We start from the raw sequence: 22335 nt of genomic DNA, 5'->3' as shown, positions 1-22335 counted from the left end.
GAAAGCGTTGGATAGTGGATCTAAAGGATGGAGATGCCCACTACAGGCATTCATATTAAGGCTAAATAAAGCTTTCACAAGGCAATTCCTAAAGGTCGCTTAGTCAATTTCTGTACTTCACTGTGTTGTAATTGCGTGGGGGATTCAGTAAACTGGTATCGTTTGGTACGCCGCGATGTGTTGGCGACGTGCAGAGGTAGAAATTTGTCTTAGCCATTTGCTTCTTTTTTATTCGCAATATGAGATAGTGGCCTCCCTAAGGCATCGATATCTCTAGATCACGAGGTATGGTTGTTTAGTAGGTAACCACATGAATTCCATCGCTCTGACGACACGTTCACGTGACCCAATTTTGTGTTAAAATAACCGACAATACCGCTTAGAAGAGTCATAATAGGTCCACCTGGTCACACAAAGAAACCATGACAGAGTTTACGATTGCGCTTTTACAACCCCTTGGAAGAGCAAATAGCTATTTCGAGAAATATCATAGCAGTGTATCGAAGCAACACGTGCATTGTTCTACCTACCAAGTGGAAAACAGGGTCAACGAGGGGAGGTCGCTGGTGTTCTCGAGATGAAGATGGCATAGGGTTACGACATATCGTGCAATAGAACGTAATGCCTGTGTTAAGGTTATCGTTGCAGGAGCTAATCATTACCCTTTATACCTTAGCCTAGCAAGCAGGGTTTCTGCATGAGTATTGCGAATAGCAACTCTGCACTTCTGTGTTTCATAGTTCACCGAAATTTTGTTGAATTGTTCGTTTTCCTGACAATTTTTCAAATGAGACAGCAACATGATGCTGTTTTCCGACCTAAAACCAGAATCAATGCATTAAATTCGCTACAAAACGAGCAGGGCCTTCAATGCTACGCAGAGAATGCTTCCGACACATCGTTGTTGTTTGAATGTTTGTTTCGCACGTTATTAATATTGCAAAACAATTTCATTCGTATTGAAGCTTTCCACCCAATTTTATATATATATATATATATATATATATATATATATATATATATATATATATATGTATAAAGGGGTAGCATAATATGTGGAGTATTAAAGAAATTGTGTCGCATAATCTATACTCAAGATCATATCACTTTGCAAATTTACTTTTGCAGATCTCACGTACCAGGCGCAAGGTCTATTGCTGACGAGCACCTCAGGAGAAAGGGCGACATAAATAAGTGCTCTGGCTATAGCACTCTTGTACTGATGCTTTCCCGCGCTTTTTGGCAATGTGCACCTGCACACAAGAACGCAACACGGAGCCGCAGTTCTTTACCATAACGCGAGCCTTTTATATCAATGGTGTTTCATTGGACGTCGTCGTCGGTTCACTATGTTCAGTGATACATTAATGTGAGGAGTTACTATGACCGCCTGTTCATAGAGTGGTATCTTAAAATTTGCAGGGATTTGAAGTGACAAGAAGGTAGAATAGTGCGTCAGCTACGTAATTAACACATCTTTGAGCCTAAAGCTCCGTGATAAGGTTGTCGTTTAAGAAAATAACCGAGTCACTCCGGCAATTACACGGAGAAAACACCCATTACGCTTTTTGCTGTACTGTAATCCGTTTGGTTTATTTGTGCTTTAGTGTTTCTAGTTCCTTCCTATGGCCACTAAGTCCAGTGATAGGCAGGCAAGAATCAAAGCTTTCTGACAAACATTTACACACCTGAAGCATTCCATGAAGAAAGAGCTTGTTTTGTTCTTTGAAAGGGCTCAGTAACTGCGTTGTGGAATGCCGAGACGGAGGAAATTTCACTGCAGAGTCGTGGTTTGAGCCGAGATGTCACGACGCTGGACTCTCGCTATTGTAGTTAGAGACAGGGGTCTTGTTGTGTACAGAAAAATTAGTGCCCGGTGCAAGTCGCAGGTGCTGCCTAGCGCCAGGCTCGTGTCGAAGTGGTTCGCACACATGGAAGGTGCCTCTCGTTTATTCACAAGGGCACAAACATGGATAGCTCACACGGCGAAGAAGCCGCTGCCTTGCAAAGTCTCTTTCGGCCGCTACGCGGCACAACAAAGTGCACTATCTCTCGCTTATGCTCCTTTCTTTTTGTGTGCGTGTGTTGCCATTTCGCTTTAGCTGCTTGTCATTGTTCTTGGTAGAATTAGCACAGACGTGGTTGTAGGTAAGCACGTTATATTTTGTAAAAAAGAAAGTGAACTCTAAGTTTAGGGTAGACTCGTGAGTACAATGCCCTGTACATATATAGCTTGGCATCGGCAAGATGCGAAGTGCATTCATCGCCCCAGAATTTCCTCGAGCGGGCGCCTATTTTGCCGCGTCACTACTGGAATGAAGAGCTTTGCGCCTTGAACACTGTTGCTTACGAATATATAAACATATATCTATAAATATTTACAGCTATTGTTGAGAGTAGAGCGCAGGGAGTTCTGGAGAATCTTTTTGTGAACTGTTGTGCTCTCAGATTAACCGGAATAAAAGTGCGCATTCCCGTGCTCCAAGTTATGTTGTTTGTGTTCATTGTTTCATGTGCTTGATCAGTAGCTAGATTACTGTCACCTGTATTGCCCAACAGAAGGACGCCATTTGCTTGAGTTTCCGTCGCGGTTATCTCCTTTATAAGCCTCAGCGGCATGAATTTACCTTGCGCGACGGCTGAAAAGTTGTTTAACAGAGTCTGTGCGCAAAAAATGACGTGATGCTCAATTTACTTTTTTATTTATTTATTCTTTGCCTACGTTTCTCCCGGCAGTAGTAGCGCTGTAACATAAAGATTATGTCTGCACGGAGTGGGGTAGTCCATCTTATGGGAGTGGTATAGATCTAAAAGCACAATCTGTTTAATGGAACGTAATAAATAAGGAGTTCCAAGACTGCAAATTATACTGACAACAGTTAACAAGAAAATAGCATACATTCTATCAGTGGCTGAGAAAAACCATTCTCCTGCGTGTAAAGATGCTGCCAGTAGCTTTTGTGGCAATATGGAGAGTACGGTGGCGTATGAGTGCGCAAAGAATTGCAAAATATTGATGCGCAAGAATGGTATGTTGAAAGTTTGTTTCCCGTAACAATGCGGAAGATGTGGACACAGTACGAAAGGCTAGAAAAAAAGTAGTTCAATAGTGTCCGAGGCCCAAAGAAAGAAATGGGAGAAATGGCGGCAAAGCAGCAAGTGTTCCATCACTCAACACACAGGTGAGAAATAGAGCAAGAAAGCCCCTTGTTTTTGCTCAGATCACACAATAATGTCGTAAAATGGCTTCATATAGAGAGGGGAAAACTCATAATAAGAAGATAGTTAAAAAGAAGCAAATAATATTGTTGATAGTTTGGAAGCTAAATCATTGCTGAAGCAGGAATACAATCAATATAACATAATGAGGTCTTGCAATTTGTGCTAATAAAATATCAGTATAAAACTGACACTTTTTCCACGAGAACTTATACTGCAGTTTGAGAGTAGCGAATGTTGAAATTTTCCTCAGGCATGGTAAAATTGTTTGCCTTGTTTTTGTGATTATTCCCTTTTACGGGGGCAATAAAGTGCAAGAATTGCTTGCTGTAGATAATCATCGTAGGACGAACTGTGCTTCCTCTAGTACTCCTCGTAGTGAAATATTTCTACTTAGGTTGCAGCTTGGCAGCTGTTTTAAGAAAGCCGCACATGTACTGCAGCGACAAGTCTGGGTAATAAAGTACGCGATACTCATAAGTAACATCTATACGAATAGCATTCTATTGCAAGAAACTATTGTAAAGTTGATATATCGCATCTCAACGCACCCAGAAATCAACTAATTCGCCAAGTCTAGCAAAGACGACGTAAAGATCTCAAAACGAATAAATCTCTACAAAATTTTGCAAGCACACCTACAGTTAAGCGCCTGCGTTACCTTGTATAAGGACTGAGCTCAAGAATGGGAATGTATTTCTCCGTAAAGTGTTTTTCTTGTCCATTCTAGCAACGCACAACACTAACCAATAAGTCACCTGTTTGTCCCAAAATCCCGTAAATTTCTGCCAATTAGGATACTGCCTTCGACCTCGAAGTTAACAGAAACGCACATCTCTGATGACAAAACGAAAATACTCAGAAAGATGCCAATAATTCCACGTATTCATGAATATTTGGAGAAACGGTTTCTAAAGCGCATTTTCTACCGGCGTTTTGGATTGTGCCAGAGAATAGTTTCGGGAAACGACGGCTCGCAGTGATGGTGGCGCCGCTTTGCGTGCAAAACACTCACCTGATTTCAAGCTTCGCCACGTTTGGCCACCGAAGTGTGCCGCCACTGGCCCGCTGGAGTCAACATTAGAACGTGGCGCCATAACTTTTGAAATTGCAGGCCTCTCTATGCAGACTTATCAGGAAGCTTTAGGTTGGGGTAAACTCCTACTTCGCTATTTAAACGCAGGTTCTCATTGCACCTCAAGCACAGCTTTAAGCAAAGGCGGTCTTTCTGGATGACCTCTGAACCGTCTTGAGCAAACATTGCTTCGAATAGAAAGTAAAGCTGAATTCTACCGACTATTGTTTCAAGAACATTATATTTGGCACCTCCCTCAAATTTTAACTCCAAGTGCGTTGAATCCATACAGAAAGAACGATGAATACGTTGATTATTACAAGGGTTTTGCCCCAACTGTGCGTCATGTTTTCGCCGACTGAGCGACGTCATAACATTTGCCAGCTACGACTTGAGCACATTATTTTATTATTCTTAGCAGTGGGTGCTGGAAGGAGGGGGGGGGGGGCACGCGCGAGTACATTTGTTAAGATTTTCTCGGGTCCTAAAATATTACGTAGCACTACACCGCACTCACGTGTACTCGCAGAGGGGCGTGCGTATTGACGAAACGAACGTTTATCTATGGAATGTTTATGAAGCACTCTCGTGTGACTTTTTCGCACTGGCCGAGAAACAGGCAACGGCCATAAATCTGACACATTGGTAAAAGTGGACGTCTTTGTTTGGCACTAGACCGTCCGCGTTTAGAAGTTGATACTGTCAATGCTCGCTAACAACGGAAACACCCCTGTCAACAGAGCATTTCTCTACATGACCTCGGGCCAAGCATGCGGTGAAGCGAAACGAGTTAGGCTGCAAGAATTTGCGTAGTAACCAAAGGCAAGATGGGGTACCAATAATTTGGCGGGCAGAAGACGACAGAACTTCTCGTTCATCGCATTCGGCATATCGGGAGAGGCAAAAAAGACAATTCATCCATGTTCTGACATTTTGCGTCATACTTCAGGCGTAGCAAGCACAGATTAAGCTAAGCGAGCGTATCCTAGAATGCTACCTCCACGACTTCATTGAAACGATTATCAAATCTCCTGTAATACACGTGATTTCTCAAAGCAATATTCAAGAAAACATTGGCGCAAACGAAAGAGGAGCATGTCCTTCTCACGCGCAGTAGATAGGCACATGGGCTCCGATTACTGCATTTTCGCCCTGCATGAGCACATTACGCACAAACACTTGAAAGCGCCAGTGCTAGGTGCTCGCGGTGCTGCGGAAAGCTTCCATGCAGGTCCTTGACTTTCACGATCTTCAGAGAGCTAGGCAATATGAAAGTAAACTGATTGACACTTACGTTACGCTAGAGTCCTGCCTAGAGTCCTGTCTGCGCCCTCATTTAAATAATTCTTGTAACCATCAGACAAGACGTGAGGGAATCCGGAATACGTGGCACATGGCGCAGATGGTGAATATAAAATATTTGGCTACGCCATAGGGACGACACAAATTATGAAACCCGTCCCAGCCACAATTTTCGATGCCCCGCTTGAAGACATACGTGAATCCAGATACCTGAACGTCCGTTTCATAATGACTAACCATAAACTACGTGTGCTCAGACAGTCCAAGGATTCGATACGTATGATCGTCGGTGATACGTGATACATGGGCACAGGCATGAGAGCGTTTTCTCTTTTAAGGGGCATTTAACCGCCCCTCGAGTTTAGTGAAATAACATAGTCGGTGGGTAGCATACGCTGCTGTGAACGTCTCAGTCAAATTTTGCTGTCGTACGCTGTGCATGGAGCTTGCAAGCGGATCGTGAAGTCACCTTTCCGTCAAGCACTCCTTTCAACCGAAAGCCCTATCCTCGCTCTCTTCTAGACGCACTATTTGGTCATCGGACGCGCTATTTCGTCATTCCTTTAGGCGACTGCTATATGCCGATAGCTAACATGAAGTTGCTGTCGGCTACATGATGCAAATACCGAGGCTGCCGCGGGGTGCTATCACGAGTCCACTGGCTAAGCGCACTGCGGCTCGCTGAGGACAACCACGTTTTGCTTATGTTTAGCGCGTCGTAGGCATCAAAGGCGGAAGTCGTGGCGTCTACATTAAGATCCAAAATGAAATTTGAACTGCGGGCCACGGTGACATTTAGAAGGCGGAGCGTTGTGGGCACGCCCCTCTGCGCCCTAGTCTTCGCAGTGAATGGCATTAAAGCAGGAACGGGAGCACAGCTAAGGCCGTGTTTGATTATCAATAACACCGCTTCTGCTGAATGCAGTGAAGTACTTATCGCGGCAAAGTATTTCTGAAATAACCTATTGTCACTTCAAGTGCATTTCTCCCCTTCGATAAAAAGATGTTCAGGGCCCCTTTAAGAAAGGATCGCCGCAGACGAAATGCAAGTCTTTACAAACGTCGACGCGACAGGTGTCTAACGTCCTTCCCGAATGTAAGCGACCATACGCACTAAATTCGCGCAGCAGAATACGACGAGTGTGGATTCTTCGAACGCGATGCAATCAGACACTAATGAAAGCTGGAACAGCCCTCACCTGAAGCATGTTTTCCATGCAGCTGACGACGATGTCGGCTACAGATCCTCCAATTACTACCTGCAATATTTGAAAAGCACAAATAAAATTATTTGCATGATTGTTTAGTAACAAACAAGAAGCAAGGCGACCCTTATCACGCACTGGTTGGGACGAGGTTCCTATACTAAAGCAATAATTATTATACTCGTTGATATGCGATAATTGTAGTAAGTGTTTTTAGTAGTTCACTTATGCTACATAATGAAAGTAAATGCAAGAAAAGTGAGTATGCGTGCATATTTGAGCAAGGTCATGCCTACAAAGCTACGAGTGTCCGACATTTCTCACGTAAACGCGCTGTTAAATGCTCGAGTCTTTCAGAAATCTACGAAGATCACGAAGAACACGCAAAAATAGATGTACACTTGATGGCGAAGCTTTCAAGAAACCCTTACGTTCATAAAATGCTGTTCATAGATCACATGGTGTCATCAATGAGGCAGGTTGACACATCGCTTGAAACGGAGGCTGGCGTAATGTCACGCCCGAAAAAGAAAGCGACATCACCATTGCGTGCTGCCTCATGCAAGCAAAAAAATCATATACATTCTAGTGTTCACACACACACGTGTGTGCATGTCTTTAATCGCTCGCAATACACGACAAAATATATGCGCACCAAACATGCATTCACAGTTCCCAAAACGCATCTGCGAAGTGGGATGAAACCAGCCACACGTCTGTCTCGAAACCACCAAAAAAGCCCACAACTGACGTTTCGTCTAAACAAGCGGCGGAAAGCTTCTCGCTCCAAAAAAGGATGAGCCTTCATCTATAGTTCATATCTGTACTGCACAGGACGTCGATATAATAGAGTGAGTGTTGCCGTTTGCACGTTTGTGGCTCTTTCGGTGTGAAAATGGCTAATGTAAATCAGGTAAATGTAAACCGCCTCAGGTAAATCCCTTATACAATAGACACCAGAACATTCTTTTAGCTTCTTTCCGTTTAAAAGTTCGCTCCGCCAGACAAAAATAAGAAGAGTTGTCAATGCTTCTTTATTCATTTTCCTTTAAAGTCGATTTAATCATGCTCATGAGAATTTGTATAGGTGAAGTGCTGAGTTACATCAGCTTGATGGCTACTATGGCTTCTTCCTGGACTGAGCGAGTAGGCGGGGTGGTGGACTGGTCATTTTGGCAAAACATGAACTGAAGTACCATAGTATTCTGGAGCTTTCTATCATCACTAAAGATTTATAATGCCTTTGCTTATTATCAAACTGTCACATTTGCTGTGTAATGAATTCATGGTTCCCTTTATTGACTGCGTTGATAAGCTGTTGAAGTTTATAACTGAAAACAAATACAAGGCAATCATAGGAGGTGATATTAACATCGATTTATTAAAACTCTCTGCTTATCAGGCAACGTACTTGAGTACTGTGGAATAAGATGATCATACCACTTTAACAAATTTCGCAACGCGTATTACCGCCCTGACAGAATCGCTCATTGATGTCTTTATTACCAATCTAAATACAGATGCTGCTTTATTGAAAGTATCGCATTCAGCTATCAGTGACCATTTTCCCATTTATTTACTCGTTCAAGAAACAGGCACACCAACAAGCCCCAAATCAGCTTCGATAGTAACAATCCAGAATATCCCATCTTTACACCTTGGGTGCCATTTTTGACGAGTTAAAAATGAAACATGGGAGGAACTAACGCGTTGCAAAACAGCCCAAAAGGCTGATGAGGCATTTATTTCTACGTTCAGACGTATTTATCATAAGTGATTCACCAAATTTTCCGCTATAAGAAGGCGAAGGCCGTAAGCCATGGATAACTCGTGAGTGTCAGAGCATAATGATTAAAGGAAAAACAAAATTATGCAAAAAAATTCTGAAGACAAATTCAATCACGGACCAAGACAAATTTAAGCCATCCAGTAATAAATAAAAGCTTTTCTGGGGAGTGAAAGAAGAAGGGTTTATACGTTCTATTTTAGCAGCAAAGCACGATATGTTTCGTAGGCTAAATCAATTAGCCTACGAAATCGCCGATGGCTGTTGTCATAATTGAAGATCATCGTTAGAAGGTATAGAGCTTGCAGAAAAGTTCAATAAATTCGTTAAGAATGCCGCTAGCAATGGCAAAAGCGACTGCTGTGCTGCGTACATTAATAGAAACAGTCACGGTGTATAAGACCAGCAGATGAAATTGAAATGCGGGACATTAAAGGGCAGTTCTTTTTAGCCATATTACTATATTATCATTTTCAAATGGCATTGACGGTCCTGTCACCGGTAGGGTGGTTCAATTCGTTTACAATATCATCAATAATATTAATAACCGATAAACGAGATATCAAAACCGAAACGGGCAGCTGCTTCGTGTGACGTTACCATGAGTCGATGACGTAAGGTCTTACACTACCACAAAGTAAACACGCGAAATGCGTGCTACACAGGCAGCACACGTAGCGCTATATAATGTGTGTGTGTTGAGCTATTGACGAAGTTTGTAGGATCAGTGTTGTAAGAATGTATGTTTTGTACAACTGCTTTTGTATGCTTAGTTCTTTCCTCATTTATTGTTGTATAGGCATAACTGAGCGTTTGCGTTTCCTGTATGCCACCTAAAAGGAAGGCTCAGGTTTTCTTCAAGCGAACTTGCCGCGTTTTACGTGGGAAATGCCCCATCTTGGTAATGTAAACAAATAAACAAAAGAAAGAGAACTGGGCCATAATCTTGCCTGCTTAAAATTCAAACTTAAATTATGGTGTTGTGTGTGCTAAAACCACGATCTGATTATGAGGCAGGCCGTAGTGAGGGACTGCGGGAATTTGGACCACCTGGGGTCCTTAACGGGCACCTAAACATAAGTACACACGTGTTTTCGTACTTCGCCCTCATCGAAATGCGGGTGCCGTGGATGGAATTCGATGCCGTTACCTCGTGCTTAGCAGCTCAACGCCACATAATCTTGCTTGCTTGGGGAAAATGACCAGAAAGCGTTGTTCGCTCACATATGTATTTTTCATTGTAGCCTGTTTTACTGCTAAACATCCTAGAATGAATGGAATAAAATTAAGTGTCTGCTCACGTGAAATAAACCACAGACGTTACAAGCGCGGCAAGGACTGCGCATAATGTAGTACGTGTATATAATTATTACGGACAATATTCTGATAGATAAAATAAGGTTAATAATTATAATTGCCATTGCGCTTATTTCGAGACTTGTAACCTTAATTTCTTGGAACTAATGAGTTTATCTTCCAAGATTAGGATTAATTTTCTTCTGAAGTAAGGTTTATATTGGGAACTAATTATACTGCATTCCTCACTGTCTCCCATATACGCTCTTAAATGGCAACAGTGGTGTCGATTTTTATCTCAATTCGCTGGTAGCAGCACTCCGTCCCAAGCTTTGCGACCTACGTTAATAGACTCTGCCGAAGTGTTTCTGGTCCGGTCGCCACTTTGAGAATGCATTGCCTCAAGAGCGTAGTTGCTGCAATCCAGTCACCGCTTCAGACGACGATTCGGCGGACATCAACAAACTTCCGACTTGTGGTTGGGATGGCATGGATGGGCCAGGAATGATTATTGCGATAGAAAATATGCGTACTGCGAAGCGTGTTTGCGTCGTCAACGCTGATGTCACGGTACCGTCCCAGTATCGACGCACATGCGCAGCGCAGTGGTTCAGTACTGAACCACCAGGCGCATAATGCTTGTGCATGTGGCTTGAAAAGTGCCTCAGTCTTTCGGGAGACGTCAGTCACGCTGTCCGGGAAAAAAGTGCCTCTCCTCTTGAATTACACAAAAGGAAAACGGCCAAGCAAACATTTGAAACAGGCGTACACCTAAAAAAATCATAAGTCAATTCTACACTCACACATACAGATGGGAGTACAATACGCAGCAACCAGTCCTACAGAGTGCGGCTGCGCATTCAAATTACGGAGAATCTCGTGCACTTGATAAGCCCACTCGAACCCACATCGACGGCTCGGTTGGACATCAAATATTTTCAGTGGTCTTGGTTAACTGTACAAGCATCACACACAATACGGACGATTTAGCTTCTATGGATGCAACTGTGCAGCCGCATGTTGTACTAGGTACCAAGTCCTGGTTCATCATCATCATCATCATCATCATCATCATCAGCCTGGTTACGCCCACTGCAGGGCAAAGGCCTCTCCCATACTTCAACAACCCCACTCATGTACGAATTGTGGCCATGTAGTCCCTGCAAACTTCCTAATCTCATCCGCCCACCTAAATTTCTGCCGCCCCCTGCTACGCTTCCCTTCCCTTGGAATCCAGTCCGTAACTCTTCATGACCATCGATTATCTTCCCTCCTCATTACATGTCCTGCCCATGCACCCCCCCCCCCTCCATTTCTCTTTCTTGATTTCAACTAAGATGTAATTAACTCGCGTTTGTTCCCCACCCCAATCTGCTCTTTTCTTATCCCTTAACGTTACACCCATCATTCTTCTTTCCATAGCTCGTTGCCTCGTCCTCAATTTGAGTAGAACCCTTTTAGTAAGCCTCCAGGTTTCTGCCCCGCAGGTGAGTACTGGTAAGACGCAGCTATTATGCACTTTTCTCTTGAGGGATAATGACAACTTGCTGTTCATGATCTGAGAATGCCTGCCAAACGCACCCCAGCCCATTCTTATTCTTCTGATTATTTCCGTTTCATGATCCGGATCAGCCGTTACTACCAGCCCTAAGTAGATGTATTTCCTTGCCACTCCCAGTGCCTCGCTACCTATTGTAATATGCTGTTCTCTTCTGAGACTGTTAAACATTACTTTAGTTTTCTGCAGATTAATATTTAGACCCACTCTTCTGCTTTGCCTCTCCATGTAGTGAGCATGCATTGCAATTGGTCCCCTGAGTTACTAAGCAAAACGATATCATCAGTGAATCGCAAGTTACTAAGGTATTCTCCATTAACATTTATCCCCAATTCATCCCAATCGAGATCTCTGAATACCTCCTGGAAACACGCTGTGAATAGCATTGGAGAGGTCGTATCTCGCTGCCTGACACCTTTCTCTATTGTGATTTTCTTGCTTTCTTTATGGAGGACTACGGTGGCCGTGGAGCCGCTATAGATATCTTTCAGTATTTGTACATACAGCTCGTCTACACCCTGATTCCGTAATGCCTCCATGACTGCTGAGGTTTCGACCGAATCAAACGCTTTGTCGTAATCAATGAAAGCTATATATAAGGGTTGGTTATATTCCGTACATTTCTCTATCACCTGATTGATAGTGTGAATATGGTCTATTGAAGAGTAGCCTTTACGGTATCCTGCCTGGTCCTTTGCTTGACAGAAGTTTAAGGTGTTCCTGATTCTATTTCCGATTACCTTAGCAAATAGTTTGTAGGCAACTGACAGTAAGCTGATCGGTGTATAATTTTTCAAGCCTTTGGCGTCCCCTTTCTTATGGATTAGGATTATGTTGGCGTTCTTCCAAGACTCCGATACGCTAGAGGTCACGAGGCATTGCGTATACAGTGTGGCCAGTTTCTCGAGAACAATCTGCCCACCATCCTTCAACAAATCTGCTGTTACCTGATCCTCCCCAAATGCCTTCCCGCTTTGCATATCTCCCAAGGCTTTCTTTACTTCTTCCGGCGTTACCTGTGGGATTTCGAATTGCTCTAAATTATTTTCTCTTCCATTATCGTCGTGGGTACCACTGGTACTGTATAAATCTATATAGAACTGCTCAGCCACTTGAACTATCTCATCCATATTAGTAATGATATTGCCGGCTTTGTCTATTAATGCATACATCTGATTCTTGCCAATTACTAGTTTCTTCTTCACTGCTTTTAAGCTTCCTCCATTCCTGAGAGCATGTTCAATTCTATCCATATTATTCTATCCATATTATACTTCCTTATGTCAGCTGTCTTACGCTTGTTGATTAACTTCGAATGTTCTGCCAGTTCTATTCTAGCTGTAGGGTTAGAGGCTTTCTTATATTGACGTTTATTGATCAGATCTATCGTCTCCTGCGATAGTTTACTGGTATCCTGTCTGACGGAGTTACCACCGACTTCCATTGCACACTCCTTAATGATGCCCTCAAGATTGTCGTTCCTTGCTTCAACACTAAGGTCTTCTTTCCGAGTTAAAGCCGAATACCTGTTCTGTAGCTTGAACTGGAACTCCTCTATTTTCCCTCTTACCGCTAACTCATTTATCGGCTTCTTGTGTGCCAGTTTCTTCCGTTCGCTCCTCAGGTCTAAGTTAATTCGAGTTCTTGCCATCCTATGAAGTACATATGAAGTACCTTTTAATATTTTCTTCTAATGATTTTAATTTTGTCACGCTCTTCTTTCCGTCTTTACTTCCCCTTTCCCTTTCCCTAGTGCAGGGTAGCAAACTGGAGGTTTTAAGTCTGGTTAACCTCCCTGCCTTTCTCTCATTTGTATCTCTCTCTCTCTCTCTCTACCATCCTATGGTCACTGCAGCGCACCTTGCTGAGCACGTCCACATTCTGTATGATACCAGGGTTAGCGCAGAGTATGAAGTCTATTTCACTTCTAGTCTCGCCGTTCGGGCTCCTCCACGTCCACTTTCGGCTATCCCGGTTGACGGAAGAAGGTGTTCATTATCCACATATTATTCTGTTCCGGAAACTCTACTAATAACTCTCCCTTGCTATTCCTAGTGCCTATGCCATATTCCCCCACTGCCTTGTCTCCAGCCTGCTTCTTGCCTCCCTTGGCATTAAAGTCGCCCATAAGTATAGTGTATTTTGTTTTCACTCTACCCATCGCCGATTCCATGTCTTCATAGAAGCTTTCGTCTTCCTGGTCATCATGACTGGATGTAGGGGCGTAGACCTGTAAAACCTTTATTTTGTACCTGTTAAGTTTCACAACAAGACCTGCCACCCTTTCGGTAATGCTATAGAATTCCTGTATGTTACCAGCTATATTCTTATTAATCAGGAATGCGACTCCTAGTTCTCGTCTCTCCGCTAAGCACCGGTAGCACAGGACGTGCCCGTTTTTTAGCACTGTATATATGCGTCTTTTGGCCTCCTAACTTCACTGAGCCCTATTATATCCCATTTACTGCCCTCTCATTCCTCCAATAGCACTGCTAGACTCGCCTCACTGGATAACGTTCTAGCGTTAAACGTTGCCAGGGTCATATTCCAATGACGGCCTGTCTGGTTAGAGTCCTGGTTAGATTAGAGTAATGCCAGCAGCCAAGTATTGCCAGCAGTGTTTACTGTATACCGTGAAGACGGAAACCGGCACGGTGGAGGCGCTTTTATTTTATTGCAAATGGCTTGCCTTGGGAAGTACTTCATTTATGCAATGACGTGAAATCCGTCTGGTGTCAAGTGCATTCCTCAAAGGGGTATAAGCTAGTATTTGGATCCGTGTGCAGCCCACTCGATAATAATTAAACCCCAATATATAGCCTTGCTCACATTTTGTCAGAGCTCTCTGATACTGCTCTTCAAAGCAGAGATTTTAATCTCGCAGGCAAAACCTGGACAACTAAGGGCGCAACAAATCACAAATCAGTAATCAATAAAATTTTCGCGAACTAATTACGTTATACAATTTTGCCCAATATGTATTTGTTCCTACTAGACCACAGCCTACATTAGGTCTTGTCCTTTGTAACCACCCATACACTGAGGCCAAAGTCTCCACGCAACCTTGACCTCAGTCGCATTGACGCGGTCACTGCAAATTGAAACATTTAAGTGGCTCCGATAGGGGTGCAACTACCACGGTGAGTATTCTTACACGAGAAAGGGAATTTTGACACTGTCCAGGCAGAGAGAGAGAGAGAGAGAGAGAGAGGTGAAGAGGAAAGGCAGGGAGGTTAACCAGATATCAGTCTCTGGTTTGCTACGATACACTGGGGATGGGACATAGGGGTTACAAAGAGCACACAGAGGAAAGCGTAAAAAAAGGCAAATAATACGCACACACGGAGGCACACACACACACAAAAGGCGTTCCAGTTAAAGACGTTCACAAAGGCTGGTAGATCGCAAAAAGCGCAATAGCGCTTGCACGGCCTTCTTCTGTGACGTTAGGTCCTTTCAATGGCGTAGAATTCTTTTTTCTGATAGCGATTTGTCCTCCAGCTGGTCAAGTTCGTGGCGAAGGCGTTCTCTCTGTGAACTGTACTGCGGACAGGCGCACAAAATATGGCCAATTGTTTCATCATGGCTGCAGTGGTCACAAGTTGCGGTGTCGGTCATCCCTATGCGCAATGCCTAAGTTTTGGTAAATGCAAAGCTCAACCAGAGTCGATACAAAAGCGTGGTGTCTCCACGGCGAAGCTGTGATGGCGCTCGAAGACTTAATTTGGGATGAAGGATGTACAGTCGAGAATTTCTTAAATGTGGCTCATTCCATCGTGACGTGGTGCACTGTCGAGCAAGCAGGTGGAGCTTCCGTGCTGTGTCAGCTCTAGAAAGTGGAATTGGTACGTGGTGCTCCTCAGTATGGGCTGAACGGGCAGCTTGATCGGCCCGTCCATTGCCGATAATGCCGCAGTGACTTGGAAGCCATTGGAAAGTTATTTTATGGCCTGCATCAGTTATACGGTGTAACGTCTCTGTAATGTGAAATATTAGCTGTTCGTGCGGTCCGCGTCGTAAAGGTGACAGTAGAGACTGCAGTGCCGCCTTTGAATAGCAGAATATGTTCCACTTGTGTGGCAGTTCATCACCAATGTAATGAAGGGGAGTAAAGAGCGCTGCGAGCTCTGCTGCCGTCGTTGTAGTTGGGCGAATCGTCTTAAATTTTATAGTAGCAACTTTCGCTGGTATATCGATTACCCCCGCGGAGCTGTTGGGCAGGACAGATCCATCAGGGTACATATATGTAGAGTCAGGTAGTTCTTTACAAAAGTAGTAGCGTCAGCTGCTTAAGGGCCGGTGATGATAGATTAGCTTTTTTAGTGATGCCAGGTATTGTGAGGTATTGTGAGCTGGAGTAAAACAAACTGGCAATGATTCACCATGTGCGGCTATCGTTTGGCTGAAAGATGTGTGTGGTCTGTCCGCTGGTAGAGAGGCTAAGTGGTATCGAGGAGTCCTGGCTAGATGCCTTATATGGGTTCTGAGCATTTCAATTTCAATGTGGGTCTTGACAAGGTGGTTTGTAGCGATTGCTATCGTAGCCACTGTTGACGCACTCTGAGGCAGGCCTAGACAGATCCGGAGCGCTTGATCCTGAACACTTTGTATTGTGCGTAGTTGTTTTTTATTGCTGGTAAGCTCTATCGCAGAAAATCCAGAAAAAGCACCTTGTACAGTTGAAGCATGGCACTTGTCGTCCTTCCCGAAGTCTTGCCAGTGAAAAACTTGAACAGGTGGCAGGTGCCTGTCAACCGTTCTTTCGCGTATGATACGTGAGGGCTGCATGACAAGTCCCAGCCGATTATGACACTTAGAAACTTGTACGATCGAACACGTGGTATTATTTGGCTATTTATCATTACGCTGTAGTTTGTCATGGGTTTGCGCGTAAATGGCACTAGTGGCATTTCACAGAAGAAATTTCCAGGTCTCAATTACGCAGGTAGATAGCAGTTAGGGTGGCGGCTCTCTGAATTCTCACTCGCAACTGTAGGCGTGTACTGCAGACGTCCATATGCAGATGTTATCCGCGTACATTGATAACCTGACTGTGCTTGGCACATGCTCAAGGAGAGAAATTAGGCTTAGATTATATAACACAGGGCTAAGTACGACTCTCTGGGGGAAGCCGCGGTAGCTATAATGTAGATAAGTGTGACCTTCCTCGGTGCTTACAAAAGAGGATCGCATGGAGAGATAGCTCCGTATCCAGAGAAACATCCGACCACCCACTCCTACCGCTGTGAGAGCAGAGAGGATAGCTTCATGCGTAACGTTGTCATGCGCCCCTTTGACGTCGAGGAACAAACAAGCGCAGAGACGCTTACGGAATTTCTCATGTTGAATATAGGTGACCAGGTCGACGACGTTATCGACCGATGATCGACCACGTCGAAAGCCCGCCATGGCATCCGGGTAGGTGTTGTGGTACTCCAAGTGCCACTCCAGGCGCCCTAGGGCCATCCTCTCCCGTACTTTGCCCACACAGCTTGCCAAAGCGATCGGGCGATATGATGAGACTTTCACGGCGTCTTGCCAGGCTTCAGCAGTGGAACAAGGCAACTTGTGTTGCAGCTTGTTGGTAGCGTGCCATCTCGCCAAGATTCATTGTACAGTTCAAGGAGAACACCTCTCGCTCGCTCCCCCAGGTGACACGGAGCTCGGTAGGAAATTCCATCAGGCCCTGGTGCTGATGTACGGCCACACAAAGCTAATGCTGCCTTAAGTTTGTGAATTAAGAATGGTAGATCCATGCGGTGATCACGTGGTGAAGGACAACTACTCGAAGGCGATGTAATGTTGGGAGCTGTGAGTTGGCCGGATAATCTGGCGCAGAAATTCTCTGCCACGTCAATCTCCGATCTCTTTTGAGAGAGGGAAATAGCCTGTAATGGGAACCGCTGAACGGGGAGTGTCCGGAGACTGCGCACTGTTCTCCATAGTTGCGATAAAGGCTTGCGTGGATCTAGCGACTCACAGAAGGCATTCCAAAGTTTCGATTGGAGCTTGTATAAACTGCGCTGGATCTTCTTTTGCGTACGTCTGGCGGTCCGTAAATTGTCCATTGTCTTCGTACGTTGGTATCTTCGTTCAGCACGTAGTCGGATTGCTCGAAGTTGTTCTAGTTCCACATCAATTTCCGTCAGTTTTGAAGAGCGTGTGAGAGTGCGCATAGTGTCTTGCACCTCGCTCTTGATTGCCTCTTCCAAATCGAAAGATGGATTGGCGTCGCAGTGTTCTTCCAAGATAGACTGAAATTTTGACCAGTCCCCTCTTTGGATCGTATCCTGTATTGTGGAAGGGGACAATCCTCTGATCTTGACGTACGTGGGGATATGGTCGCCCCCGCGCGTCTCTATGTCCGCAAACCACCCAGAACGTCTGACAAGGCTTCGTGAGACAAAAGCAAAGTCAAGACAGCTGCTGTATGTGGAACCACGTATAAACGTAGGACTTCCATCATTCAGCAGCCAAACTTCATTACTGGAGGCGAAGGATACCATGCAGAGCTCTGCCTCTCCCATTGATCTTCGAACTTCCCCAGAGTGTATGATGGGCGTTGAAATCTCCAATAATGACCCAAGGATCGGGTGTTGGGGAACTGATGTCTCTTAGTCTTTTGTGACCAAATCGACTTGACCAACAGAGGTAGGCGCCCACAATAGTAAAGGTAAAATAATTTTTCCTTACTTTGAGGCATATATATTGGATGGCACAGGCTGATGAATGTAACTGAGGTCACGGCGAATAAACACCAAAACCTTACTGTTTTCGCCAACAGTTGACGACATAAACTATTCATATCCAGAAAGCCTGATCGTGTTCGATAAGTTCGGCTCGCAAAGGACGATAATGGGAAACATATTCGCATACAGAAAACGACAGAAATCCGAAATGCGCGCTCTGAGTCAGCGGGCATTTGACTGAAATATAGCTGCTTGTCGGTCCTAATCTCTGAAAGACAGTGGCTGAGGAGCCATCATCTACTCAAGGGTTGCCAGCACCGGCCTCAGAGCGTCCATTAGTTGAAGCGCACTTCTGGCAAACGGTGTGTGCATGTTGTTTAGCAACATGCGATTGGCATTCATTAAAGGCCTAATAAGAGCTATCACTTGCTCATCTGTTTTCCGTGACTCCTCGGATGCAGCATCTTGCTGTGCTGGGGGCGGCTTCTTCTGTGGCTCTTTTGCCAGCCGTGTAAGCGGAAGCGGCGGCCATTCCTTTGTAGAGAGACATCTGGCAGTTTCCTCCTTTCGAATATCGGTGTTTGGAGTACTGGAAACTTACGCTGATGGTGCTGCTTGATGAGTTGGATTTCCTGAAAAGTTGATCTTTTCCGTTGTGAAGTCCTTCGACGGTGACGTTGTCTTCGTCGCACTTTCACCGCGGCCTCATTGTGGGCAGAGTTGCCTCTCACCATTTGTTTAATAAGAATGGTGGTCTCTTTCTTGATCTGGGGACAGTCTTTGGAAGAGGCGCAGTATTCACCCTGACTGTTAGGACACTTCAACGTGGTTGCACTGCAGTTGTCTTTTGAGTGGGGTTCGGCGCATCGAGGTCTGCAAAGACTCTCACATAACCAATCTTCTGAAAATTGAAGCATTGCATTGGTCTTGGAACAAATGGTCGAACCTGGTGGCGAAAATAGCCAACTTTCACGTAGAATGGAAGACAGTCACCTTTGAACGTTATCCTCACACAACGTGTGTTACGGAGGCGACCAACATGCACAATGACGTTGTGTTCACTTGCTGGTTTTATGAGAACTGGGAGGTCTGCGTTAGATATATTATTGTCAATGTCATAGATGACTCCTGCTATCCTGAACCCATTCGCTGGCCCAATGGAGCGGACCTTGATGTTACTCAGCTGCGTTACATGTTGTAGTATGTTCAGCGCGCTCGGGTTAATCACATCGATTACCAAGATATTTCGCCTAGTGTTGATCCTGACATCCTTGATCTCGTTCGGCACGGTGGTTTCTATATATACAGAGAGTGCTTGCCTGTTGAGGATGCGTAGGTTGTCAGTAGCGTTCTGTGGCACAAACAGGTTGGAGGGAGGCCATCGTTGAGGCGCAGTTCTCATGGTATACGAGTTGGACGTCGTAGAAGCGTTAAGAATTCTTCCTTTGGTTTTGCGATACTGGACAACTCGAAAGCTGTCTTCCTAGGACTCGTCAACTGATGTGGAGTACAGCTCTGTGTCCGCACTATCACTCAATGTATTTCCTGGCTTCCTCGAACCGATGTCCGTGAGTGAACGGGCACCGTGAGGGTCCTCGGGCGCTGTACATCCATCAACGTGATGTAGGGGGCAGTAGACCCCATAAGCGCAGTGAGAAGTCCAGAAAAGCACAGAGACGGGCGGGATGTCTTGTCTTGTGTCTTGTGTCCCAGACAGTGGCGCGTACCCACTACGGGGGATTGGCCAAGAAGCAGGCGGCTTTTCGTATACTTAGTATTAAAGCCAAACTAGATTTAAATTGTGGAGCGTGAGACTAGAACTGTAATTTAGACGTATGATGAAAATATTGTGAACAATTGTGATAAAATAAGTTAACCTAAATTAATGAAATAATAGAAAATATTGATAATTTTAGAAAGTCAGCGAGGTACTCTTTTTGTATCTTAATGAAATTGTAAATTGCAAGAAAAGCATCCCTGGGCTTGATCCCAGTGAGGTCGCACCAAAAGAAAGAATGGTTGGTGAGGTTAGCGATAGCCCAAGTTTGGTGAATGAGTGTACTAATAATTTTCTTTGTCTTATAAAGCGGCGGCAGGAGCGAAAATAATGTTCGATAGTTTCAGGTGCACTGCAAGAAGAACACAGAGGGGACATAGCGAGACCAGACCTGTGTAAGTAAAAATTTAGAGGAGGTATATGGCATCTCACTTTTGTAAAAAGAAACTTCCAATTGTCTTCAAGGACACCAATTATTATTCCATGGGAAACCAAGATGGTGGAAATCAGAAGACGGTGTTAGTATGGATGTTGCAGAGTTTTGGGATATAGCGAAATTTCTGTACCTAGCCGCGGTGACATAAGCTGATGTCGGCAAAACAGATATGATAGGGCCGTTGAGGGATGCTCGTGTGAGTGAATCGGCCATTTCTTTCAAGTGTAACCCATGATGTCCCGGTACCCAAAGCAAACATTCTTTCCGTAAGTACGGAAGTACCATCGTACGAAAGGTTCTTCGAATTCTTGTATTTAAAGATGCAGTCAGTGCTGCACATACAGATAGCGAGTCGGAGACAATAACAGCTAATGGGTCGTTTTGGTGAAGTTTTCGTAACGCTAATAAAATCGCTAATAATTCTGCTTGAAATATAGGTGCGAAGTCGGGAAGGCGAAGCGACTAAGACCATTTTAGTGATTCAGAGAAGATCCCCACTCCCGCCTTCTCATTGCACACAGAAGGGTCAGTGGCTATTACATTTTCAGTGGTTAGTTGGTATAGGTGGTCGTGTAAGATGTTAATGAAATCTCGCCTTGGTAACAGTTTAGCATGATTCAGAAATATGTCCTCGAACTCAATTTTGAGGTCTGTTAAGTCATTATTCGAATGACAAACTTGGCGTATGGACACGTCCGATTGTTGTAACTGTGCTTGCACAAATAATATCTGAGGGCGGTGGAATCTAGACCACGATGCCAGAAAAAACTCAGATGGTTCAGTGATAAAAACATATTGCGTACGCCTTTCTGAAAACTCATAAATTTTTAAATATGTCTGAACCGTAAGCATGCGGAATCTGCAATCTAGGGTGAGTATATGAGCTTCCTGATATAAAACAGCGTGGGCAACAAATCTAGGAAGCCCGAGGCATGACTGTAGAGCTTCTCTTTCTAAAAGTATGAGAGGTTTAATTTTGTAGGCGGGGCCACCGGAAAATATTACGCAGCCAAATTCTAATATGGGCCCAACATACATTTTATAAATAATCAGTAAGGTATCCCTGCGTAGTCCAGAGCGGCGATGGCTGAGCCGGCGAAGCATAGCTACGGCTCGTTCTGCCTTTGTTTTAATATGTTCAACGTGGCTGCGCCAGACGAGTTTGCCATCGTAAATACCACCAAGGTACCTGACTTCGTCAACTTGAGGAATGATTTCCTGTCGGCATCGCAAAGATATATGCACTTGTGCAGTTAATGGGAAGACTAAGACCGCACTTTCTTAATATTTAATGACATACTGGATCTCTCTAGCCACGTCTCCAGCATCCCTAAGTAATTTTGCAATGACTGTTGTAGAGAATGTATATTGCTTGCGGAGGAAAAAAATGCGATATCGTCCGCATAAACATAAACATGTACTTCTGGAGACAAAGGAATGGTGCTTAGCAAAATGTTATATAATACAGGGGAAAGAACGGAACCCTGTGGTACACCTCTTGTCTGCTTGTGTTTAGACGTCGAAATACCGTGTTGGTAACAATAAAATTCTCTATCCCTTATAAATTCGCAGATCCAAGCGGTTATATATTTTGGGAAATTCGTAGAGTGAAGCTTATCGTATAGAATGCAAAGTTCTACAGAGTCATATGCTTTTGCTAAATCTAGCGTCACCAAAGCTGCGCACTCTCGTTTGCGGCGAGCAAGTTTAATGCGGCTCTCTAAATCTACATGGGCGCACCATATGGAGTGGCTTGGACGAAATCCAATCTGACAAGGACTGAGAAGGTTATCATACTGCATAAAATTTGTTATACGGCTGTGAAGAACCTGTGAAGAACTGTGAAGAATTTGAGGTAAGAGAAATTGGTCTTATGTTTTCTAAGTCAAGTCAGGATGATTTTTTCTTCAATAGTGGGATAATTTTAGCTACTCTCCACTCTCTTGAAACCCATGAATTCTTGAGAGAGAAATTTATTATGTTTAGTAGGTC

At 44.2% G+C, this 22335-nt stretch overlaps 1 protein-coding gene across 1 annotated transcript in view; it reads right to left on the bottom strand.

The window, feature by feature from the left end:
• LOC142580104 (pseudouridine-5'-phosphate glycosidase-like) overlaps positions 1-22335 on the bottom strand; it is a 345078-nt gene that overhangs the window by 32616 nt on the left and 290127 nt on the right. Inside the window, exon 12 of the mRNA XM_075690900.1 lies at positions 6796-6855. Within this exon, the coding sequence (XP_075547015.1) occupies positions 6796-6855 (60 nt within the window). The remainder of the gene's footprint in view (positions 1-6795; positions 6856-22335) is intronic.

This window comes from Dermacentor variabilis, chromosome 4 (assembly GCF_050947875.1).
Source record: "Dermacentor variabilis isolate Ectoservices chromosome 4, ASM5094787v1, whole genome shotgun sequence".
In the NCBI taxonomy this organism is placed as follows: Eukaryota; Metazoa; Arthropoda; class Arachnida; order Ixodida; family Ixodidae; genus Dermacentor; species Dermacentor variabilis.
Note: the sequence above shows the minus strand (reverse complement) of the source record. Positions and strands in the feature narration are given on the sequence as shown.